At 37.0% G+C, this 26,471-nt stretch overlaps 2 protein-coding genes across 16 annotated transcripts in view; one reads left to right on the forward strand and one right to left on the reverse strand.

Moving 5' to 3' along the window:
• SLC3A1 (solute carrier family 3 member 1) overlaps window positions 1–5,360 on the forward strand; it is a 47,647-nt gene extending 42,287 nt beyond the window's left edge. Inside the window, exon 10 of the mRNA XM_003908584.4 lies at window positions 3,116–5,360. Coding sequence (XP_003908633.1) covers window positions 3,116–3,556 — 441 coding nt within the window. The 3' untranslated portion in view covers window positions 3,557–5,360. The remainder of the gene's footprint in view (window positions 1–3,115) is intronic.
• PREPL (prolyl endopeptidase like) overlaps window positions 1,661–26,471 on the reverse strand; it is a 52,140-nt gene continuing 27,329 nt past the window's right edge. For 9 of the 15 annotated variants that reach the window (XM_009184117.2, XM_021924799.2, XM_009184115.2 and 6 more), the window contains 9 exons: window positions 25,938–26,073; window positions 22,351–22,567; window positions 21,551–21,736; window positions 15,714–15,911; window positions 11,851–12,026; window positions 9,628–9,844; window positions 6,164–6,313; window positions 5,627–5,750; window positions 1,661–4,801 (listed from right to left, as the gene is read on the reverse strand). In XM_009184117.2, the coding sequence (XP_009182381.1) occupies window positions 4,524–4,801; window positions 5,627–5,750; window positions 6,164–6,313; window positions 9,628–9,844; window positions 11,851–12,026; window positions 15,714–15,911; window positions 21,551–21,736; window positions 22,351–22,567; window positions 25,938–26,073 (1,682 nt within the window). In that variant the 3' untranslated portion in view covers window positions 1,661–4,523. The remainder of the gene's footprint in view (window positions 4,802–5,626; window positions 5,751–6,163; window positions 6,314–9,627; window positions 9,845–11,850; window positions 12,027–15,713; window positions 15,912–21,550; window positions 21,737–22,350; window positions 22,568–25,937; window positions 26,074–26,471) is intronic. The other 6 variants (XM_009184119.2, XM_031655129.1, XM_009184118.2 and 3 more) reach the window with 1 other exon arrangement.

Consider the following 26,471-nt stretch of genomic DNA (forward strand, 5'->3'; position numbering starts at 1 on the left):
CAGGAAAAAGTAACTAGATTTGAGCTGTTCAGAAGCCATTAACCACTGTGACTATTACATTAAAGAAAATTAAACATTTAGTTCCTGCTGGGTATAGTGGCTCACGCCTATAATCCCAGCACTTTGGGAGGCCAAGGTGGGAGGATCACTTGATCCTAGGAGTTTGAGACCAGCCTGGGCAACATAGTAAGAACCCATCTCTTAAAAAAAAAATTACCTGGGCATCATGACACACACCTGTAGTCCCAACTACTCAGGAGGCTGAGGTGGGAGGATCACTTGAGGCCAGGATGTTGAGGCTGCAGTGAGCCATGATCATGCCACTGCACTCCAGCCTGGGCAACAGAGGGAGATTTTGTAAAAAAAAAAAAAAAAAAAAAAAAAAATCCGTTCCATGTCATACTAACACTTCAAGTGCTCAGTAGCTGCCATAGCTACTGATATAGAACATTTCCAGCCTTACAGAAAGTTCTATTGGCCAGCATTGTTCTAGATGTTGAGAAAAATTATTTTAAAGTGGTTATAATTTTAATGGTAAAATTAGGACAGACATAAAAATAATTTTCGAAGAATTATTTTCAAGGAACACTACACATAAAATATAAAAATTTTCAAATTTTCAAAACACTAGAAGAAAATTATATAGTCAATCCAATAAAAAGCTTAATAGAAAAAAACCCAAACAATATAAATACAAATAAAATAGGGCTTCAGAATTATGTCTAATTATACAATAATTACAAATATGAATGGGTTAAATTAGCCTATTGAAAGATAAAACCACTCATAACACAGACACAAGAGACACTAACACAAAACACAAAGAATTAAAATGAAGATATAGCAAGCAAATAGAAAGCTTGCAACCCAGCTAGTTATGAACACAAAAAATGGTTATCTTTTGACCTAATAATTCCATTCCTACATACTTATATTTAGAAATATGTGAACATGTGCACAATAAATATTCAAAGGATCTCAACTATAACAATTTTTTTTTGAGACAGAGTCTTGCTCTGTCACCCATGCTTGAATGCAGTGGCGTGACCTTGGCTCACTGCAGCCTCCACCTCCCAGGTTCAAGCGATTCTCCTGCCGCAGCCTCCCGAGTAGCTGGGATTACAGGTGTACATCATTATGCCTAGCTAATTTTTGTATTTTTTAGTAGAGATGGTGTTTCACCATGTTGGCCAGGCTGGTCTTGAACTCCTGACCTCAGGTGATCTGCCTGCCTTGGCCTCCCAAAGCGCTAGGATTATGGCCTGAGCTACCTCGCCCAGCCTGCAACACTTGTTTTGAATAGAAGATGTGAGAAATGATTTAAATATTTTATCAACAGAAAACCAGTTCCATCAACTATGGGCCCAGTATGCAGCTTTTAAAAATGAGAGCTCTATATACATTGATATGAGACCATTTCTAACATGTATTCAATAAAGTATAGAATGGCAACATGTCACCAATTGTGTAAAGAAAAATATGTAAACATATTTGCATAGATACAGAATGTATCATTTCATATGATACATAAAAACAAAAGAACATATAGTTATAGTGCCTGTCTCCAAGGGGAACTGTGAAGCTATGGAAAGGTGTTGAAGAAAACCTTTTTATAGTATGTATTCTTCTTGTAATTGAATAAAAAATAAAATTACAAAAGTCAGGCTTGGAAATATTTAATAGCAGACAAAATATAGTTCAATATGAAAAGCATTATATGAGACAAAGGCAATTTTCAAAAATTGATAAAACATTCCACTAAAAATCATGAATACGCATCTAACAGCTTCAAAATATAGAAAATACTCAAATGCAAAATAGACAAATCCACAATTACAGAAAAAGACTTCAACATACTTCTAGAAAGTAATAACTCAAGTAGACAACAATAGCTAACACTTATTGGGCACTTCTTATGTGAGTGGCACTGAAACATGTGCTTTCATGCATTACCTAAGGCTAGAGAAAATGTTAACTTTGACAAGTCATATACATGTATCATAAATATCTTTGTACCTGACAAACAGAATAAACTTTTTTTTCAAACACCCATTATTAGATAATTATTTAAAGACCACATATTGGGAACCCACCCCTAAAGAACAATAACAACCACAATAACAACTACCACCCCAGTAAACATGGTGGCAAGAATACAATTAAATGAACATTATCACTGATTTGGCAACAGCTCTTATGAATAATTTGGCATTGTGTATCAAGTGCCCGTACTCTTTGACTGTCTTTCTGATAATCTATCTTAAATAATACAAAAATGGGGGTAGGGGAATAAAAATAGAAAATATTAGAAACACAAATGTCAAATTGAAAGGGTGTGGTTAAGTATGGTACAACCATTCAACAGAATATTGTCATTTGTCAATGTTTATGGAGGCTATATTATGTAGGCAATAAAATAAATGCATGAAATGTTAGAAGTACATCATCAAATTAGGTATGTTTTATATAGCTGTAAAATAAACCCAAATCATCTTTAATGAACACATACTATTATGGTAAAAAAAAAAAAAAAAAAAAATCTACAATTTCTAACTTTCACCTAAGGCAGCTTTTTATTTTGCATCCTTTTTTCAACTTTCTCTTCTATTAGCTGTGCAAGAAATACATGCCTGCTAAAGTTACGTGATCTTCGCACAACAGCAATCTATACATTATTCTACAAAGGGGAACAAACCCCAATTCCTCAGAAGTCCACTGTTGCTTTCCTTCTGGCCATCTGGCAGTTACAATGCAGCACAGAGTGACTTTACACAAGTTAAATATTCATCATCTTAGACGTGGACATTTGTTTTGGGATTCCTAAAGTGGAGTCAAATTTGGTCTCTACAGAAACTCTACGATGTAGCAGAGCACTGTAGCAGAGCACTGTGCATACTTATTGACTCCCAGACAAGCTGAAACTCTGAATTTGTCATTTCTATTAGTTTTTATATAAATTGTTCTTACCTACTTATTGATGCTTACAATTTGGCAATTATAAGGGGCAAAATTGAAGCAAGCGTTTTGGGTAAACAACTCCTTAAAATATATTAAAAATGCTTACAAACAATTCTTAGAATCAAACACTTATGTAAATACTTTTTTTAAAAAATAGGTCCAAAAGACTCAGTCCAGATCGGCTTTGAAGTTATATCAAGACTTAAGTCTACTTCATGCCAACGAGCTACTCCTCAACAGGGGCTGGTTTTGCCATTTGAGAAATGACAGCCACTATGTTGTGTACACAAGAGAGCTGGATGGCATAGACAGAATCTTTATCGTGGTTCTGAATTTTGGAGAATCAACACTGTTAAATCTACAGAATATGATTTCAGGCCTTCCCGCTACAGTGAGAATAAGGTTAAGTACCAATTCTGCCAACAAAGGCAGTGAAGTTGATACAAGTGGTATTTTTCTGGACAAGGGAGAGGGACTCATCCTTGAACACAACACAAAGAATCTCCTTCATCGCCAAACAGCTTTCAGAGACAGATGCTTTGTTTCCAATCGAGCATGCTATTCCAGTGTATTGAACATACTGTATACCTCGTGTTAGGCACCTTTATGAAGAGATGAAGACACTGGCGTTTCTTTGGGATTGTAAGCATTTGTAATAGCTTCATGTACAGCATGCTGCTTGGTGAACAATCATTCTTTGATATTTCTGTAGCTTGAACGTAACTGCTTTAAGAAAGGTTCTCAAATGTTTTGAAAAAAAAGTTTAAAAGTAAATTATCGCTTATAGGAGCTTATAACTTTATTGAGATAGCATCAATCAGGGATGACCAGAACACATTAGGACCCCAGATTATTCAAAAACTTTAACGAATTTTAAGGGGAAGAATTTTATCTTTTCCCTTAAAATGCAATCATAGAAATTAGAGGATGACTCACTGCCACAGTGTCTAAAAGCATTTGCTAGCAAAGAGGCAGGACACTGATGAGTAAACTGCTCAACTGTTCTGACTGGAAGGGAGGCCTAGAGTTCTGCTATCACCAATCCTTCCCTTCCCTCTACTCCATGTCCTTCTAAGGAGCATGATTTAAAAACTACTTTCCTAGGTTAATGGGCATGTGCATCAGTGGAGAGAACAGTGTAAGCAAGTAAGATGTAGACTAAGCAAAATTTAGATGGAGAAGCACATTTTAAAAAATTAATAACCTAAAAATCTCAAGTTATTAATTTTTTTTTTTTTGCTACCTCCAAGACTATGAAATACTTCAATATCCAATTCCCAGTTGAATGTAGTGTTTCAGAATTTCAGGTATTTCTTAAGATCCTCGAAAACACTGGTGCTGTCAAGTCCAAGTTCCTCGTACAGGAATTTAATTTGGGCTGTAATCTAAAAGAAACACATTAAAAAAAATAAAATAGAAGGCCTTTGTAGTAAAATGCCACTGTTTAAGCTTCTCTTTATCCATCTTTACCTAACCCCGAAGTCAGCAATTTATGGCAAGAATACTTTCATTTGGGGCAGAGGCAGAAGGCATCCAACAATTAAGATTATTTTCTTTAACAGAGCTCACTTATCAAGTACAGGAGAGAGACATTTCTCTTGAATGACATTGATTGACACAGTGTCCCTCCCTCCCCTCCTGGGTCTCACCCAGAGATAGGACATTTGTGAAGTAGCTTTGTCATAAACCCTGCTGCAACCACTGAAAACTTGAAAACAACATATATCTAGTTCAGGAATCTGTCCACTAAGAGGGCCTTGATAACATACCTTTTTGTGAGAATCCTCAATTACATGATTGCCTCCAGGCTGAATATCTAGAATAATATTAGGGGCCTGATAGCCTGAAAGAGTTAACATGTAGAACAATTAGAAGACTGTACGGGATCTTCTTTGGGATCTTAGATTGAGACCCATTTCTCCCCATTTCTTTGAGTACTCGGTTCAAATAATAGTAAAGGAATAAAAAGCAAAAACCATCATCATCAACAAAAAGATGGGAGGGGACAAGCAGCAGAAGACAAACTTCTGACACAGGGAAAGCAGGAAGAGGCCATATGGAACAGACCATATGGTGCCACATGGAGAAGGTTGAAACCCAGGAGATCAACCCGCCCTGTGGAATCTGAGAGTCTTATGCCCTGAAAACACCAACTACAGCAATGGATGGGAGGGACAAATGGAGATGAATACAGGGAGACTGACTTGGCATGTAGTTTCAAGGCAAAAAAGAGAGAGTCTTATCTCATAAAGCTGAAACAGCTATCTAGAGGAAATTCAAGCAGCTAAATAGTTCGGGCACTGATGGCCCAAAACAAAAATCTCAGAATCTGTCTTTTAGAGATTCCCAAGAATAATGGCTCAATAAATATTGTTAAATAAATTAATAATTGTATGTCAGTACATCTCCAAGTTATATTTGATTCTTAAATTTCCTTTTTTCTTTGTGTCCTGCCTATTTTAATACTGTCCTTTGAAAAAGAGGGGAGGCAGTGTACGTATAGTTATGTAGTTACATACACTTTAAGCTGGGAGTCAACATAGGAAAATAATTGTTTGCCCTAAATCCTGGGCAGATGATTTGGCTGCAGCCTGAATTATATTCCTCTGAGCCAGTGTGCTGTGGGTAGTAGTCTGACCATGATCCCTGCTTCTAGGGGGTCTCCTACCTTCACCTGTGTCCTTAGCATGCTCCGAGATGGCTTCCTTGAGTTTCTCAGTATAGCTTACAATTCCTTTCAGAGGTACACGTTCATCGTTTTCATACGCCGTTATGTGAACTGAAGGATAATGCTGAAAGAAAATACACGCACAAAGAGTTTACATTATTTCTTATGGTCCCTTTCCACTATAGAGACCATGAAAAATAATTACCTCCAATTTTTCCCTCTAAGTGCTCTATGCTTTTTCTCACTTGCTATCTTGAGAGCGCCTCAGTATTACAGTAGTAGACTACTTGTTATCTGGAATAGCCTTTTCTTGACTAAAGGACCTTAGCTAATTTAGTAATTAAGGCATGATGATAAGTCTATTCCCCTGAGGTATTAAACATGGAGCATGAGCAGAGATGGTGCTGAAGATATCTGGGCATCAAAAGTAGAAACATCTCTAAAGCTCCTACTATTTTTGCTTCAGCTGGGATGTTATTTTTTTTTATTATCTTCTATGTAAATTCAGGATAGTCTAACACAATTGTCTTTCACTACCTGAGGTTTAATATTTTGATAGGGACAGTAACGTTTTATGTAGTTCTTGTGTTTTTCATCAGATGAAGGATTCCCCCATTCTTCTAATTCTTCTAATGTCAGAGGAAGTGTAGTGTCCATCATGGTGTTGAGAACATCCAAGAAAGGTGCCTAAAAAAAAGGCAAAGAAACTTACACTTCAAGTAAGAGGTTGGTAAGTGAGTTTCAGAAAAACATTATATTTTACGAATATACACACTGATATGAGAGAAAATAAGAAGCCATGTAGATTCCCAGGAGCTAGAATACTCAGTCCTTAACCAGGGCCTGTAATTTATAACCTACTTTTAAAGTCTTCAGACTCCTTAAATGATACTTATATAACAAGAAATGGTTTATCTTCTAATTTCACAACATTTATTTTTAGCTTAGTACCTTTTATTCACTTATATAAAAGCAATACATGCTACTGTCTCATACCAATTAGGATGGTTAGTCATTAAAAAAAAAAGTCCTGGCAATAATGTGGAGAAACCTGATACACTGGTGGTTGGAATGTAAAATGGGGCAGCTGCTACGGAAAACAGTATGGTGGTTCATCAAAAAGTTAAGCTTAAGATTACCATATGATCCAGCAATTCCACTCCTGGCATAGAATCCCCAAAACGGAAAGCAGGGTCTTGAAGAGATCTCTATACCTATGTTCACAGCAGCATATTCACAACAGCCAAAAGGTGGAGGCAACTCAAGTGTCCATTAACCGAAGAATGAATAAGCAAAATGTGGTATACACACACAATATTACATGGAATATTATTCAGCCTTAAAAAGGAATAAAATTCTGATACATGCTACAATATGGATGAACCTCAAGGATATAATCTAAGTGAAATAAACCAGTCACAAAAAGGTATATTTTGTATGATTCCACCTATGTGAGGTGTTGAGTAGTCAAATTCACAGAGACAAGAGGTTGTGGGAAGAAGCAAATGGAGAGCTGTTTAATCAGTACAGGGTTTCAGTTTTGTAAGATGAAAAACGAGTTCTGGAGATTGATTGCATAAGCATATGAATGCACTTACCACTACTGAACTATTCACTTAAAAATGGTCGAGATGGTAAATTTTATGTTATTTTACCATAATTAAAAACTTTTAAATGAAAAAAAACAAACAAGGAATAAAGTCTTTTTCACCAGTAGGACATTTTATATTAAAAGTAAAAAACGCTAAGTAAAAAACTCTGGAAAATACCCAGGTGAAAGAAAAACAACCCATTGGCTTATAATTAGTGTTACAACATTTAATAAAACGAAGGCTGGGTCGCACATGGTGGCTCATGCCTGTAATCCCAGCACGTTGGGAGGCTGAGGTGAGCAAATCACTTGAGCCCAGGAGTTTGAAACTAGCCTGGCAACATGGTAAAACCCCATCTCTACAACAACAAACCACAAAAATTAGCAGGGCATGGTGGTACATGCCTATAGTCCCAGACACTCAGGAGGCTGAGGTGGGAGGATGTGTGAGCTGTGTGAGCTGTGTTCATGCGCCACTGCATTCCAGCCTGGGTGAAAGAGTAAAACTCTGACTAAAAAAAAAAAAAAAAACCCCACAAAAACAACAAAAATGAAGGCTGTATTTTTCACTTAGCTTTGTTTTCTTCTGTTAACATGCTTTTAGCTTTCCCTCATATTAACATTAACCAAGTATAGTGAGTCATCTGTAATTCTTTTTGGCTGCCTACCACCTGAATTTTGCATTTGAAAAACCTCTGACCTTGTCAGCTACAGCCTACCTCTCACTGTAGAGATATTAAGTGCTAGACATTCTCTTTCCCATTTTTCCCTGCAGCTTGGGAGTAGCTGTGTGACCCATGTGTGACTCTGGTTGGGTCTACCAACCAGACACATGTGCTCTACACTCTGCATGGGAAGTCAGTGATTCAAAGAAGCAGTGATCACAGATAATTTATTCTGGCAAAAGTGCCACAGCTATATCCAGCTCTAGAAGTTGCACTGGTAGTGTGAGGTGATTTGTGCTTGGCAGAGGTGGCAGTGATAGTTTCATTGGGCCAATTCTATGCCTCTGGCTGTGTAGCCTCTAATACTGGTCTGAACATACCTACATTTCCCTAATGCCCTTTAATCCCTTTTCTGCTTAAAGTAGTCAGGGTTGATTTTTGGTGCTTATAATTAAGAATTTTGACTTATACATGTATAAAAGGTTGTCTCCTATTCTTTACTATAATAAGCAACCTAGGATAAATATCCTTCTCATTATTTCCCTTTAAATTTCTAAAAGTCAAAAGCTAGTTGCTTTTTCTTTAAACTATAAATAATTCTGTCATTATTATATTTGTGCACAGGTTTTTTTCTCCACATTTTTCTGTTTTTAAAAAATAGACTTACAGATGACTACTACTATTTAACACTTATTTACAAGCCCACAGTATAAACTCCCCAAACTCAAAATAAAAAATCTTGAAAATAATTTACTCTTTCCCATCTCAGTCACGGGAGTATCTAACCAGGAAGTAGGAGATATTTTTCAGAGCATCTAACCAGGAAGTAGGAGAATGATAGCAGTGAAACCAACTGCTCTAATGTTACTTCATAATTTTTGACACTGGGAAAAGATAATCATTTTCAGAACACGGTAAGATATTTCAATTAAAATACAGAAAAACTATGCCCAAACGACCATTAAGAATGGACTATCTAAAAATAAAGAGCCTATAAATCTAGGACTGAAATGTTGATAGGCAGTAGCCTGTCAAGGTGACCAGGAGCCAAAGGACTCAGTGCCTTCCAGAGTCACAGCATGCTCTGCCTGGCTTTCTCAACTGGGACTCATATGCTTCAGTGCTTTTTCACCAATTCTAAAGGTGCTTACAAATACAAATGAGCAATGGAAATAGTCATTAATTATCTTTCAGTGGAAATCCTTAAAAATAATAAAGAACACTGTCAGAGAAGAATAAGGGTTAATAGTTGGATTAAAATAACTTCAGAAGTTCTCCTCAAGCTATAATTCAGAGTTTAAAACTTAAAAGCTTTATTATACTCCTATGCTATGGTAAAACTGTAACAGAAATGTTTTTCTTTCCTTTTTTTGACACAGAGTCTTATTCTGTTGCCCAGGCTTGAGTACAGTGGTTCACTGCAGCCTCAACCTCTCAAGCCATCCTCTTACCTCAGCCTCCTAAGTAGCCTCCCACATACTACACGTATGCGCTGCCACCAAGCCTGGGTAGTGGTGTTTTTTTTTTTTTTTTTTAATTTATTTTATTTCTTGCAGAGACAGGGTCTCACCATGTTGCCTAGGCTGGTCTTGAACTCCTGGAAAGCAATCTGCCTACCTCAGCTTCCCAAAGTGCTGGAATTACAGGCATGAACCACTGCGCCAGGACAAAAATTTTTTTCTTAGAGTAGCCTATGGCTTCACACCTCCCCCATTCCATAAACAGTAGAGACAGAGCGTACTCACCTCCAAAGTCACTGCTCTCAGCAGCTCTGGATTAGAATTACACAATGCTCCCGCAAGCACCCCTCCAGCACTGAAAGCAGTCAGGGTTGTTAGACTTGGCTGAGAAAAGCCTTGGCCATGAAGCGTCTTAATGCAAGCCTCTAAGTCAGCAAGGCCATTGAGTTTTTTAGTTAGGCGGCCATCAGCGTGCCACTGGAGGCCTAACTCACCACCACCCCTGAAATTGAAGGGCAAAAAAGTTTTAGAGGAAAAAAAACGTTAATGATGTAGGCTGGGGTCAGTAAACTATACCCGGAGGCCTGTTTTTGTGTGGCCCTGGAGCTAAGACTGGGTTTTGTTTTTTAAAGGTTGGGTGAAAACAAGGAATGTGCAACAGAAACTGTATGTGGCCTACAATGCCTAAAATGTGACTATGTAGCTCTTTAGAGAAAAAGGTTTGCCAACTCCTGATATAGGCAATCCAGAATTGATTCAACAAATAGGTTTTGAGTGCCTGCCCGTTTATTAGGGATTAAGTACAGACCATAAAAGTAGAAACAAACAAAAATCCCCTACCCTGGAGAAGATAGTAATTTTGTGGGGTAAGAAAACAATGACTTCCCCAGCAATGTGGTCACTGCTGTAACACAAGTGTATTTAAGGTATTATAGGAGCAGAGGAAAGAATATCCATCTACCAGGTGAGGGGTACATATACGAGTCAGGAACACAAATGCTTTTATGGAGATGATACCTAAACTGAGTTGTGAAGGAAAAATTTGAGTTTCCAGAAGGCAAAGAAAAGGCATTAAGACACAGATACGACACAGCGTGTGTAAGGGCAAGGAGGTGACAGAGCATGTCATTTAAAAGACATGACTTCGGGGGCCGGGCACAGTGCCTCATGCCTGTAATCCCAGCACGTTGGGAGGCTGAGATGGGCAGATCACTTGAGGTCAGGAGTTTGAGACCAGACCGACCAACATGGTGAAACCCCCGTCTCTCCTAAAAATACAAAAAATTAGCTGGGTGTGATGGTGTGTGCCTATAATCCCAACTACTTGCGAGGCTGAGGCAGGAGAATTACTTGAACCTGGGAGGCAGAGGTTGCAGTGAGCGGAGATCGTGCCACTGCACTCCAGCCTGGGAGACAGAGTGAGACTCCGTCTCAAAAAAAAAAAAAGACAAAATAAATAAAATGAAAGGACATGACTTTGGAAGGCCAAGGTGGGCGGACTGCCTGAGCTCAGGAGTTCGAGACCAGCCTGGGCAACATGGTAAAACCCTGTCTCTACTAAAATACAAAAAAATGAGGCTGGTGCGGTGGCTCATGACTGTAATCCCAGTACTTTGGGAGGCTGAGGCGGGTGGATCACTTGAGGTCAGGAGTTCGGGACCAGTCTGGTCAACATGGTGAAACCCTGTCTCTACTAAAAATACAAAAATTAGTTGGGAGTTGTGGCAGGCACCTGTAATCCCAGCTACTCGGGAGGCTGAGGCAGGAGAATCACTTGAACGCTGGAGGCAGAGGTTGCAGTGAGCCAAGATCACGCCACTGCACTCCAGCCTGGGCGACAGAGCGAGACTCCATCTCAAAAAAAAAAAAAAAAAAAAAGTCAGACGGTGTGGTGGTGTGTGCCTGTAGTTCCAGCTACTCAGGAGCCTGAGGCATGAGAATCGCTTGAACGGGAGGCAGAGGTTGCAGTGAGCTGAGATTGTGCCACTGCACTCCATCCTGGGTGACAAAACAAAACTCTGTCTCAAAAAACAAAAGGATATGATGATAAATGCCAGTACAGAGATCAGTCAGACCATTAGGAGTATTATACTGGGGAATCTGGACTTTGTTCTAGAAATGGGGAGGTGGAGAATTTTAAGCAGAAATACAAAATAATATTTGTGTCTTGAAAACAGCTGAAATAAAATGGAAGTTAAATGGAAAACAGTTCAGATTTAGAGGCTACTTAAACCTAAATTCAGGAGAACTGAATGGAAATAATAATGTTACTAAGTAAGTATAGAGTCTGGTACATCTATGCAAAAATCCTAACAACCTATCCTTTTGCTTTTTGGATCAACTAATCTGTTACAGAATCAAGTTTTACCAGCACTGGTTTAGGAATACACAAATTGAGTAATAAAAATGAAAATATTAAATAAGCTTTTGTTCCCTGATACATTGCTGTTCTTGACATCTGTCACAATGGTCTAGCACTTACATGCCAGGTAAAATATACTGACTCACCGAACATGGCAGTATGCTAATATCCATCCATCATCCACCAGGACCCGCCTCTCAGGCCTGAAATTCATTTTCAAATCCATTCCATAAGCTCCATATACATGTATCAAGAGAGGTTTCTTCTGCAAGTCCTCAGAGTCAGTTTTGTGGAAAACAGTCATTGGCACTAATTTTCCATCCTAGAAATGAAGAAGTACTATGTATGTAAAGAAGAGTCTTTTATAATAACATTTTATCTCAATTTAAAATTCACTGAGGTGCAGTGTCCCCACTTATGTGCTACCTATTGATATTGAGCACAAATTTGTTTAAGAAAAAGAATGACGGTCTCTAAAAATACATCATGGCTTTTGGTTTCAGCTACCTTGCTGTCCTATAGTATTAACCAGAAAAGAGCAGCAAGATTGGCCTGAAAACATTTTATTAAATGCAGCTTTTCATGACAATAATGTAATTTTAAAGAGTTCTTCACCACCCACTATAACTCTAATTTTAAATTTTCAGATGAAACCAAAATACTTACTAAGGTTAGAATTCCTAGTATAGCATTTTTCCTATGCCTAGAGCTAGATATTGACATTTCTCACTTTTGAGTATCTGACTTTAGTCAGCATATTTGTAGATACTCAATTTTTTATCCTCTGTAGTCAGAATTCTCAACCATTAAGACTTGAAATCTTACTGACGTTACTGATAACTACCACAATCCTCTTCAAAGGCCCATTTAACTTTATTTAAAAAAAATTAGGCCAGGCGTGGTGGCTCACGCCTGTAAATCCCAGCACTTTGGGAGGCCGAGGCGGGCAGATCACTAGGTCAGGAGATCGAGACCATCCTGGCAAACATTGTGAAACCCCGTCTCTACGAAAAATACAAAAAAATTAACTGGGTGTGGTGGTGGGAGCCTGTAGTCCCAGCTACTCGGGAGGCTGAGGCAGGAGAATGGCATGAACCCAGGGGGGCGGAGCTTGCAGTGAGCAGACATCATGCCACTGCACTCCAGCCTGGGCGACAAAGCAAGACTCTGTCTTAAAAAAATAAATAAATAAAATAAAAATAAAAATAAAATAAATAAAAAAAATTTAAAGTGCTTTTAAAATTTTTAGGTAAAATTCTTTGTAGGGTTAAAGTAAGTTAAATTATTTGTGGAGGTACTAAGTTACTTGTAGGCTATGTAAGCATCCTCCAATTAGCTCAAACTCATCAATTCCAGTTGATTGAAACTAGGCAGTCTCTGAACAGACAAAAGATCTACCTTCCACAGAAAAAAGATAAATTGGTTTTCACTCTGCTTAAACTAATGAAATAGCACTAGTTTACATAAAGAAAATAAATAATATAACCAAGCCACTCTCCGTATTTTCATTCTCATTTTGAAAACTTCACTTTGGGGCAATAACTGGAGACATCAAAATATTATCAAATAAGGAGGAAATCCTCCTCTCATTCTTCTTTAAAATACCCACGTTGTTATGACATTGTTAACTTTCACTTTTAGTAAGATTCACTTTTATAAAACTTGATGTAGATTAATTTCTATAAAACAATATGGGTCTTTTTGCCCCTCACCTCTTTCCCAACTTCAATTATACAATCAGAAAAACTTGCTTGTTGAAAACTTTTGAAAGGAAGAGGTAAAATAGTAGCTAGTCCTGTGATGGGCTGGATCTGGGTTTGCCAGCAGTACTAAAATGCCTGTGGAAAGGTACAGCAGCTTCCATTCAGCAGCTGCTTCTCTTCTCCCCTCTTGGCTCTCCAAGAACATGGCGCTTAACTGTTCTTTCCATTTTGGGTCCAATAGTTACAACATTTTGATAGACTAGTATAATTCCATGTTTGTAAAACCAAACAAAACCTTATGTAAAAGATAATACACTAAGTGGCTAACAATGATTATTTCTTTTTTTTTTTTTGAGACAGAGTCTCGCTCTGTCACCCAGAGCTGAAGTGCCGTGGCGCAATCTCGGTTCACTGCAAGCTCTGCCTCCCGGGTTCATGCCATTCTCCTGCCTCAGCCTCCCGAGTAGCTGGGACTACAGGCGTCCGCCACCATGCCCAGTTAATTTTTTGTATTTTTAATAGAGACGGGGTTTCACCGTGTTAGCCAGGATGGTCTTGATCTACCGACCTCGTGATCCACCCGCCTCAGTCTCCCAAAGTGCAGGGATTACAGGCGTGAGCCACTGCGCCCGGCCATAATGATTATTTCTAAGAGGTGCAGCAAGCAAATGGTACTGAGAAGCAGTCATTTAAGATTTATTTGTTCTGTATTTTTGCATGTTTCAACAAGCATGTATTACTTTTGTAATATAAAAATATTAATATTTAAAGATTTTCAGAGAAAAACAAATGAATTAAAGAAAAAAATTCCTAAGAATAAAAGGCTTGTGTTGTAATTCATTGTGTCAGCACACGTGAAATTATCTGATATATGATATGCTAAAGTCTGATGACTCCTTAAATTCAAGGCTATAGTTTATATATTAATTTGTTCCCTACTTGCACAAATTTGTAAATTCTATATATTGAGTATACCTGGAATATGGATATTTGTTATTTCCTTTTCTATGTCTCTTCTCTCTCTACTCCTCACCCTGCCAATCTTCCCTCTTTTACTTGATTTTGACCATAATGGCCTCCTTTATATTTGATTTTTTCTGAGACAGGATCTTACTCTGTCACTTAGGCTGGAATGCAATGGCGTAATCACAGCTCACTGCAGCCTCAATCTCCTGGGCTCAAGCAATCCTCCCACATCAGCTTCCCAAGAAGCAGGGACTACAAGCATATGCCACCATGCCTGGCTAATATTTTTGGTTTTTGTAGAGATGTCTCACTATATTGCCCAGGTTGGTCTCTAACTTCTGGGCTCAAGTGATCCTCCCAGCTTGGCTCCCCAAAGTGTGGGGATTACAAGTTTGAGCCACTATGCCTAGCCCTACACTTCTTTTTTTGTTTTGAGATGGAGTCTCGCTCTGTTGCCCAGGCTGGAGTGCAGTGGCAAGGTCTTGACTCACTGCAACCTTCGCCTCCTGGGTTCAATGGATTCTCCTGCCTCAGCCTCCCGAGTAGCTGAGATTACAGGCACCTGCCACCACGCCCAGCTAATTTTTTGTATTTTTAGTAGAGATGGGGTTTCACTATGTTGGCCAGGCTGGTCTTGATCTCCTGACCTTGTGATCCACCTCCCAAAAGCATTGGGATTACAGGCATGAGCCACTGCACCTGGCCAGTCCTACACTTCTTGAATTTTATAATTTCTCCCCAAATTCAGGGCCTCTGTACAAAATGGAATCCCCTGTCTCCTTTCTAGTTTACTCTTAACCATCCTAGTGGTCTTACCTGAGACATAACTTCCTTGGAGAAAACTTCCCTGATCTCTCTAGACTAGGTAAAATCCCTTTGCTCTATGCTCCCACTGCACTCAGTATGTCTTCCTTTGCAGCAGTCAGTACGTTATTAATGACTTTTTAAACATGTCATCTTTCCTGCTAGATGTAAGCTCCATGAGGGCAGGGACTGTATCAGTCTAGTTTACTCTAGCCATCTTCACAATTTTTACCATAACTACATACCAAGTCTGACTATTAATTTTTTCTTAAAATCAACTTTAAAAAATCAGACATAAACAACATGTAAAATAAAAAGCTTGACATGCTATAAATTTTCTAATCCATGTTAAAACAAACATGAGTATTAACGTTAAAAAAAAATTCACATACCCCTAAAGTCATTTGAGTATTAACTATGGTCTAAGAAATCTACGTTAGGAAACCGTGCTAATGTAACTCCAACAATTGCATGGCATCTGGCAAACAGTATGCTTTCGGTAAATGGGAGCTGAAAATGAAGATTACAAGACCTACCTTGCTTTTGGCTTCTAGGCGTAAAACACGACTAGTCTTTGTGATTGGGTCTTCATGCCCAGTTTCCTCAAACAGTTTGCCTTCTGCAAACTTGTACGTGTAATATTTTGGGGGACGTATTGGAGAGCAGAGTTGAAAGGGGCAGTTCTTTGGGTCAGAATTTGTATCCATTATGAATCCACAGGCCCAAGGAGGGAGCTAAAGAAATAAAACAGCTATTTTTATTCTTTATTTAGGCCACCAAGTATCATTAATTAAATTTCTAAGTCTTCTCCAAACAAGATGATGTGGATATGTAGTTTACTTTTTGTTACCACATGATGCCTCATTCAAGGATTACTTTATCACAACAAAGTATATGTCAAATAAAAAACAAAACTGTACATTAATGACCAATAAAATAAGACAAACTGTAGGAAAATGATTTATCATGATTCTAGCTTTACATGAAATTGGCTTTAACATAAAAGTTTATTTTGGGGTATAAGCTTGGATAATAAAATAGTAAAATGGAAGAATAAGAGCAAATCAAATAGTAATTCCAGAACCTACCGACACTGCCAAGATCTCCATTCTCAAAGAACGTGAAATCCCTCACATGAGTGTGTTTTTCGTAATTTACCCACCAGTTTTTACCCTGCTGCCTGGATAGCCACAGTGATGACAGTTATTATTTCAGGGCTATAAACGGGCTCAACAGCATTAAGGCATTTGCAATTTGTTTCTAACTTTTAGCTCCTAGGCTAACCATTGTGCAGAACAAAACCTTTTCTGGCACATCCACTCTGAGAGACTCACAGCTATTATACTCAAAGTTCTTAACTTTAAGAAAAAAGGAAAGGAATCAAAATTTATTCTCTTAGAGCAGCAGGGTCCAGCTTCAAGCCTTCCACTAACATCCCTCTTACACCTTTTAAAGAACTCTGGTAAGCAGGTTGACAGAGTGTTAGAAATGGTACCGAGAGGCAGAATATTAAAAGAAAATTGCCTTTCTTTTCCTGAGTAATTGTAGAAAGAGCAAATTCCTTAGAAAATCAGAGGCACAGAAACATCACTGGTGGGCACTATTGAAAAAGGGCAGCCGGGGATTTGTGCATAAAGAGGATACCATTCCACCTGCAGCAACTACAGCCAGAGTTTACGTTCTCTAAGCAAATTTCTTCTTAATAGAAAAAAAAAATCTATTTTCATGAAACACATTAGTTGCAATCTCTAAAAGTTCCTAATGTATGCTTCTCACATTGAGGGTTGTTTTAAAGGATAACTTGTCTATTTAAATTTAAGCCATAACTGGAGAGTAAAATGTAAACAAAAATTGAGAAATCTGGTAGCAGTTATAAGCAAGCAAACTGAGACTTGAGAGGGAAACAAACCTCATAACCAGGCCTCAGAGTGAGGATACAAGGTTCCTTAGCCCATGGAAGCTCAAGTTTTTCTGCCCTTTGGTGAGACTTCAGGACAGTCTCTATGTGACCCATGTAGTAAGCTGTCTTAGCTTTAGACCAAGTGGTTCCAGTAAACCAAAAAGTATTTTTGGTGTTTTTCTAAAACTAATGGGACCAACGTTAATGTTTTAATCATAATAAAAACTGTTTCATGGCTATGGACTTTTAAAAGTTCATCCAGCTAATGCAGATATAAGTATTAACTAACTCAAGGATATCTTAAGTTAGTTTCCTATTGAGATAGGCCTGCAGTGTATCTGTGTATATTAATGGACAGCACCAGAGAGTATGTAGGCCAGGAGAAAGGGAGACATTCCTTAGATACCTGACAGAAACAGGTTCAGTTTTAGCATTCTAACAGCAAACTATAGTTATTTCATCAAAAGAATGATTAAGACATACATGCCAAAAGAAAAGTGGCCTGAGTATGCAGACTCCTCCTCTAAATAAAACTGATGTTAGCATACAGCAAAAAACGTCCCAACTGGCCTCAATTAAATATCATAACTTCTTTTTGTGACCAAAAAAAAAAAATACTTCCAGAAAATACTGATGGCATGATGATCAAGGATAGGAGGCGAGTATGTGAAGGGTTTTACATTTCTATTGCTAAGACAGAATTTATTTATTATTTAGAGACGGAGTCTTGCTCTTGCACCCAGGCTGGAATGCAGTGGCGTGATCTCGGCTCACTGCAGCCTCCACTTTCCGGGTTCAAGCAACTCTCCTGCCTCAGCCTCCAGAATAGCTGGGACTATAGGCGCCTGCCACCATGCCTGGCTAGTTTTTGTATTTTTAGTATTTTTTGTATTTTTAGTAGAGACAAGGTTTTGCCATGTTGGCCAGGGTGGTCCTGAACTCCTGACCTCAGGTGATCCGCCTGCCTTGGTCTCCCGAAGTGCTGGGATTACAGGCTGAGATTGAATTTTAAAAGATCTTTTAGTCAAGTGCCCACTAGGCAAAGACATTACATATAGAAATATTTTATAATGTACTCACACTTTGGTTAAATATTTTGTCTTTTGTGTATGGCACTATCTGTGGATATTAATTAATATTATCCAGGTTCATAAAAACGGTCTGATCTATAAAATTCTCTTTATTATATACCAGGTACTAACCAGAAAGATCAAGTAATATTTAATTCCACTTGATGATGACTAGAACATTATACAAGGCATAATAGGTACTATCATTTGGGAAGGGTCAGAAAATGAAGAGATAGAAGATACAGAATAAATTAAAGGCATAATGTTTGTTCTAACGGAATTTAAAACCATGGAAACTGGTGCATATCTTTAAAATAAGAATACAAAAAATATAAAAGGTCATTATTTACTTAGAAGTCAAATCATATAGCAAACTCCACATGACATTTCTAACTTTCCTGACATAGAATTTTGTTGTAACAAGTGCATTGCTAGAAATTATATATCCTCTCCCATTCCTATTCATACAGATTGAAATAAGAATAGATGCTCCACCAGTTTCCCAACTGAAAATGTCTAAATTTAGCACCAGTTAACATATAAATGGTTAGCCATAGGCAGAAGATGGAAAACTGGATCCCTTCCTTACATCATATATAAAAATCAACTCAAGATGAATTAAAGACTTAAATGTAAAATCTAAGACTATAAAAACCCTTGAAGAAAACCTAGGAAATATAATTCTAGACAAGGGCTAAGATTTTATGACAAAGATGCCAAAGCAATTGCAACAAAACCAAAAATTGGCAAATGGAAACTAAAGAGCTCCTGTACAGCAAAATAAACTATCAACAGAGTAAACAGACAACCTACAGAATGGGAGGAAATATTCACAAATTATGCATCTGACAAAGGTCTAGTATCCAGAATTTATAAGGAACTTAAATTAACAAGCAAAACAGACAAAAACAGAAAAAAACCCCACCACCATAAAAAAGTGGGCAAAGGACATGAACAGACATTTTTAAAAGAAGACATACATGCAGCCAACAAGCATACGAAAACAATATGCTCAACATCACTAATCATTAGAGGAATGCAAATCAAAACCACAATGAGATACCATCTCACATCAGTTAGCATGACTGTAGTTACAAAGTTAAAATATAACAGATGCTGGTGAGGCTGTAGAAAAAAGGGAAAGCTTATACACTGCTAGTGGAAATGTAAGTTCAGCCACTGTGGAAAGCAGTTTGGGAATTTCTCAAAGAATGTAAAACAGAACTATGATTTGACTCAGCAGTCCCATTATTGGGTATATAACCAAAGGAATACAAATCGCTCTACCTTAAAGACACAGCACACATTATGTTCATCACAATAGCAAAGACATGGAATCAACCTAAATGTCCATCAGTGATAGACTGCATACAGAAAATGTGGTACAGATACACCACAGAATACTACACAGCCGTAAAAAAGAAAGAGATAATGTTCTTTGCAGCAACATGGATGAAGCTAGAGGCCATTATCCTAAGCAAGCCAACAGAGGAACAGAAAATCAAACACCACATGTTCTCACTTAAAAGTGGGAGCGAAACATTTGAGTCCATATAGACACAAAGAAGAGAGTAACAGACACTGGGGCCTACGTGAGGGTTAAAGGAGGGTGAGGACTGAAAAACTACCTATTGTGTACTATGCTTATTACCTGAGTGACAAAATTATAGGTATATTAAACCCCTGTGACACACAATTTATCTATTAAACCAACCTGCACATGTACCCCTGAAAGTAAAATAAAAGTTAAAAAAAAAGAAATATTATCTAAAATAATAATATTAAAATTTTAAAAATTAGCAAATGAAAAGAAATACTTTGCACTCCAGCAGATGAAGACAATAAGGAAATACCATTTTGGTTTTAGGATACTTACATAGTGTCCTAAGAGACTGGACATTACATTTGATCTTCTGATTTTAGGGAGTAGCTGGAGAATTTCAGTTGTTTCAGGTCCTTGTTATATCTTATTTATACTAATAAAACAATCTCAAAACTAGCTTCCTGCCGCTTACTTCTTTTTCGTTTAGTGTATCCTAATATGGCTGTCACTCCTCAAACCATTCCCTTGCTCAAAAACTTCAAATGTTACCTTTCATAATTTATTAATAAATTCCTCAAATTGACACTCACGAAAAGGTCAAATCATGGCTTCATCCCCTAGAAATGTATAGCGCTTTAACAAAACAGAACAATTAACAGTTCCCCAAACATTTTCTGAATGTCAGAGCATAGCGCTTCATTTGATGGCTTTCTCATCTTGGAATACCATCCCCTCTCCACCTGTCAAAATCCTATCTCTCCTCTTTGGTTTACTTCACATTCAACCAACTTTACCAAAAGCTTGCCTGGGCCTTCTTTCTCTAGTTTGAGCCCCACAGCACATTTTATGTTTTTGATATTACTTATTTAAATCCATGATATACTTGACCTTTGTGTACTAGTCTAATCTTATTAACTATATCCTCCTTAAGGCTAGGATATTCTACTTTAACAGCTTTCGACTCTATAATGCCCAATACAGTATTGTGCACATAAAAGTTCAATAAAAAGCCACTGAATTGACTGAAATTGCATTTTGACAGGAGTTTTAACAATACTGGAGTTAGGGACATATAAGTGGTCTATGCTGTTTGCTCATCAACTGGCTCAATAACTCTTTTCATATCAAACAAAATGGAAGCCATCCTCTTCCCTTCAGTGCCTACTACCTTAACTCACATGTTAATGCTGCTTTAAAACTAGGCAATAAGGTTGTCATTCACCAATTTTAGGAAGTTCACTTGTGAAGGCAGGTTATCTTTCCTGGTAGCCACAAGCAGTATCAACTAGTCAGCTTGCCAAGCAGTCTTGCCACTATTACCCTTCTGTGCTGCTGTAGCGATCACTGCTACTCCTACATTGAAAGAAACCAAAGTTTGCTTGCTGCATTCCCCGTGGATAAGAAAACTGGCAGAGAGAAGATGATGCAGACACAAGCATGTAGTGGCTAAAAACACAGTGGGTACCACTACTGTCCCTTTGGGGATGTGGGACGGGGGAGCAGCAGTCAGTTTTTAGGCACTAGTTACCAAGTTTGGCCTGAGTTATTGCTATACCTAAAGTTGTAGAGATATATGAGGCATAGAGAAATACAGAAAGAGAAATATTAGCACTTAACTCTACTTCTGAAGTCCATGCCATAAGACACTGTTTTAAGTAAAACTGCATAAAAAGCAAGATCCTCTAAGTAATTCTAAGATAACCCTCCTAAACCCAACAGTGAGTTTGCTAAATTCCATTTAAATTAAATTCCTTTTAAGAAAAAGAACACTGCTGCCACTATTCAAAATGTGATGTTCTGTTAAACTAAACTGCATATATATATTGATTAATAGTATTAACTTCTGAAAATTAAACATACCTTTAGAGACCGAACTGAATCATCAGCCAGACCAATCACATTAACATAAAGGAGATTGCTGTGCTTCAGAAATAGAACACAGTGATCCTTAAACATGTCCAAGTCTATCACTTTTGTATTTCTCTTCATTGTAAAAAATAAATCCCAATTCATAATTGCAGGGGTATCAGCTGCTGTTCTCATTAGCTACATGGAACAAAGTTAGAAGACATACAGGTAAGAAAACATGAAGGCTACAGCATCCAGAGATGAAATCACTGAGAACTAGACCATACTAGTCCTCACTATTTTATGAAGAGCTGAAGGAACTAACTCTACATCAGGGATAAAATGTGACCATCACCATATGAATGAGTCCTGACTAGCCTGCTGGGTGGCAAGACAGTATGACCCAGTGCTTAGCCAACCACTGGACATTTGAGTGAGGGCATTGACAGCTAGCTGATTGACTACAGATACATCAGTGAGCTTAGCTGATACCAGCAGAAGAACTGCCTAGCTGAGATCAATCCAAATTGCCAACTCATAAAATCACGAGTTTATAAGTTTGCTCTTTTAAGCTACTAAGTTTGATTTTGATAACATAAACTCAGGACAGAATATGTTTTATTTACTAACTTTTTAGGCACAATGAAAATATGCAGAAGCATTAGCTCTAAGGGAAAAGAAGTGGGATTGGTTATACATGGGAAGGTGGCATCAATTTATAAAACAATGAGCTCTGGGAGCAAGAAATGTTGTTGATCAAAGTGTGATACTTCTTAACAGCCCAAATGGGAACAAGGAGCATCTAGGATTACCTTAAATTCTGTAGGCTCTCCAACATTAGTGAGAATGTATAATTCATCATCTCTGTGTTCAACATAGTAAAGGACCCCATGTATTCGCTTCTGAATAAGCACTGGTGGGTCCCAAGGGCTCAGGCCATCTATCAACCACACTTCAGAAGTAGTCTTGTTCATAATATTTATGGTGAGGAAACGACTATCTTTTGTAAGATAAAGGAAAACAAAGTAGCTAGAGAGAGAGAGAGAAACATGAGATCACAGTTTATTTCAGATGCATGCTACCTTGTTAAGGACAGTATCTCAGAGGTGGTCGGTATACATGTTGACTTACAATGCAGATAGGAAATAAAAATAATTCCTTAGTGAATATCACTTGTAACTTTAATAGTTAGCTATTATTTTTCTCATTTTCTCCTAAAGGGCATTCAAAATCATTTACTTCTAACATTTTATCATGAATGTTTTTCAAAAATACAGAAAAGTTGAAAAAACCATCTCAATTCCATCATTGCTAACACTTTGCTATATTTACTTTATCACATATCTATGCATCTATTAATCCATCTTTATTTGGATGCATTTCAAGGTAAACTACAGACATCATATCTCAATCACATGAGTAGATAATACAGCTTTTGCTGAGGAGATAAAATTTCTATAGGAGACACAAATAGGGAATAAAAGAGACACGGAGTTATTTTTATTTTCTTCTTTCTCTGTATGCATCTTGGATTTTTTTTTCCCTTTCTCCCAGTTTTCACAACAAAATAGAATAGGAAGAAAACCCCTCACAATCTTACTAATGTAACACATTTAAAACATTAACATAGCTATTTTACTTTTTTATATTTTTCCTTCTAAGGTATATTTATATTTCATGCATGTCTTTAAATAGATGTAATTATAATATAGATACAATTTTTGATTCTGTATTTCTTATTTCATATATCAATTTTCTCGCTACATGAGTTGAAAGTCTTTGTGATTACTATTTTTAATGGCTACCTAATATTATAACAGGTTTAATGGCTACCTAATATATGTGATAATTCTTAAAAATTTAGATTTTAATATTTCATTATAATAAACAATATAACAAGGAACATATTCATGAAGATATTTTCCCCTTCCATGATCTTCAAAATTATTTTCCCAGGACAAATTTTTAGAAATGGAAATACTAATTTAATAATTAAGTGTATTTTTATGACTTGATGAATATAATCAAATAATATCCTAGAAGCACTATACTAACGTACTGGGTGGCTTTAAATGTTATATTTATAGTTTTCCTTATTATAAAAGTAATTTATACTGAAACTACTGAAAAATAGAATCCCAGTGTCCTCAAATAACAGCTGCTTATAGTTTGGTAAAATTTCTTCTGTATTGGATCACATTACCATGTTTATTTGTCAGTCGTATGTCTTTTGTGAAATGTCTGTATCTATTTTAAACTTGGAATGTAGCTTAAATTATGAATATGTAAATAGTTCTTTATAAATTAAGAATATTGGCTGGGTGCAGTGGCTCACACCTGTAATCCCAGCACTTTGGGAGGCCAAAGCAGGCAGATCACCTGAGATCAGGAGTTCAAGACCACTCTGGCCAACATGGTGAAACCCCATCTCTACAAAAAATACAAAAGTTAGCCAGGTATGGTGGCAGGTGCCTGTAATCCCAGCTACCTGGTAGGCTGAGGCAGGAGAATGGCTTGAACCTGGGAGGCAGAGGTTGCAGTGAGCTGAGATCGCAACACTGCACTCCAGTCTGGGCAACAGAACAAGACTCCATTTCAAAAAAAAAAAAAAAAAAAAATAAAAATTAAGAATATAAACTTGTCTTTTTGTTGAAAACACTTTCCTCCATTTTGTTACCTAGATTTTAACGATTTACAATAGTTTCTGTAGTTTTTGACTGGAGTTTAATATTTTAGGTAATCGAGACTGCTACTACCCTTTGTAATTTCTTATATTGATTTTATGTTTCAAAAATATTCCAACCAAGGTGAGTAAAAAGCTTATATTTTCATCTAATTAAAAAAATTATTTTTCTCAATGGATTCTTTAAATCCCTTAGGAATGTATGCTGACATATGCAATGATGAAAATTATTTTTTTCCAAGTAGTATTTCCCACTGCATTATAAAATAACACCCATTCGTTTTTCATTAGTTTGTGATGCCTTTTATCCTATAAATTTTCATATATACTAAGATCTGTTTTAGAGTTATTTATTCTAGGCTCTATTATTTGTCTATAAATTTTTATTATTTTTACTGTTATTGCTTTATATGCTTTAATATATAATTGTAGGGCAAGCCCCCTACCCTACTTTGCTCTTTATTTTCAACACTTTCTTTGCTGTTTTTATATATTTTTGTTTATATATATTTGATCACTATGTGATCAAATAGTTGGTAGATATGTGGTTACAGGAAGTGAGAACACAAGTGGCTCTAGGGTAAAATGTGTCTAAAAAAATATAAGAAATGTAAAGAACTAGATGTTAATCTTTTTTCCAATTATTTCTATTGATACTTATTTTTAAATTTAAAATGCATTTTCTCTATGATTATAAAAATAATAATGCTTATTACAAAAAGAAAAGTAGAAAAAAAACCATTGTTAGTGCTTTGGGTATATTTCCTTTCAATCTTCTAAAAAATGCATCTTTTTTCCTTGATATCCAATTGAAACCATAACATATATTCAATTTTTTCACCTAGCACAATAATACATTTTTTTTTTTTTTTGAGATGGAGTCTCGCTCTGTCGCCCAGGCTGGAGTGCAGTGGCCAGATCTCGGCTCACTGCAAGCTCCGCCTCCCGGGTTCACGCCATTCTCCTGCCTCAGCCTCCCGAGTAGCTGGGACTACAGGCGCCCGCCACCTCGCCCGGCTAGGTTTTTGTATTTTTTAGTAGAGACGGGGTTTCACCGTGTTAGCCAGGATGGTCTCGATCTCCTGACCTCGTGATCCGCCCGTCTCGGCCTCCCAAAGTGCTGGGATTACAGGCTTGAGCCACCGCGCCCGGCCAATAATACATTTTTGAATTTTAATTTATAATTTAGTAACAACACATACTTTAAATTCTTCTATATATTACTAAGAATTTAATGGTTAAAAGGTACTCAACAATCATCAGGAACAAGGGTAAAGTTTTAGTTTGAAAGAGAGATGCCTATCTAAGTATACCATTTATTTAAGCAATAGACACTGACTAAATAGCACTATACAAACCTGGCACCCTTATCAATTAATATGCTTATCAATTAACATGCAAAGGTGAAATAGACTCAGTCTGTTCACAATCTAGCAGTTCTAGGTCGTCATGAATTTACATGAATGAACTATGTTGTAATTCACAAAATCAATTTCAGTTTTTAATAAAATGGTGGTGACATATTTGTATTTACTCTGATTTTGAATATTACCAGACTCCAATTTTGAATACAAACAACTAATAAAAGAATGATCGTTTTAGCCTTATTATTCCTGGTTCCAACCAAAATAAACATTTTAAGTCAACCAAGGTCAGTACTTTAAATAACTGGAGAAATGTTCTGGAGAAAAAGATTTAATTATATTACTTTAGTACCTTGGGTCTTTTTCTGTGTAAAAACGTTCATTACGTTTGTTATCACCAAAAGTGGCTCGATATACGTCATGACAGCGAAGGTTCCTCTGGAAGGTGTAGAATAAAACATCTTCATCTTCCTCATCCTTTACCCATTCTGAAAGAAAATAATGAGAGAATTATACATAATCACCTGCATACCATTTAAAAAAAAAAAGGCACAGCACATTCTAATTCTGAATGCCAATGAGAACATGTACAAGTTTATCCCTGGAAATCTAAATATTTGACAGTATCTAATCTGTGCTGTATATAAGCCAGAGAGCTTTCCTGAGAATAAATCACTACTACACCATTCCAAGGTTTCAAGTAGTTATCAGTCTCAGGGTACTCAAGTTTCTAAATAAGAGCTAAATGCTCAATATTTAGCAAATACATTGATAAAGTCACATTTGCTTTTAGGAGGTGAATTCCCTTTCAATCTACAACTTGAAACTGTAAGTCTGAAGAAATACTGCATCTTTCTCTCATGTGTAAACCACCTTCTCTGTCTGC

This window comes from Papio anubis, chromosome 14 (genome assembly GCF_008728515.1).
Source record: "Papio anubis isolate 15944 chromosome 14, Panubis1.0, whole genome shotgun sequence".
NCBI lineage: Eukaryota > Metazoa > Chordata > Mammalia > Primates > Cercopithecidae > Papio > Papio anubis.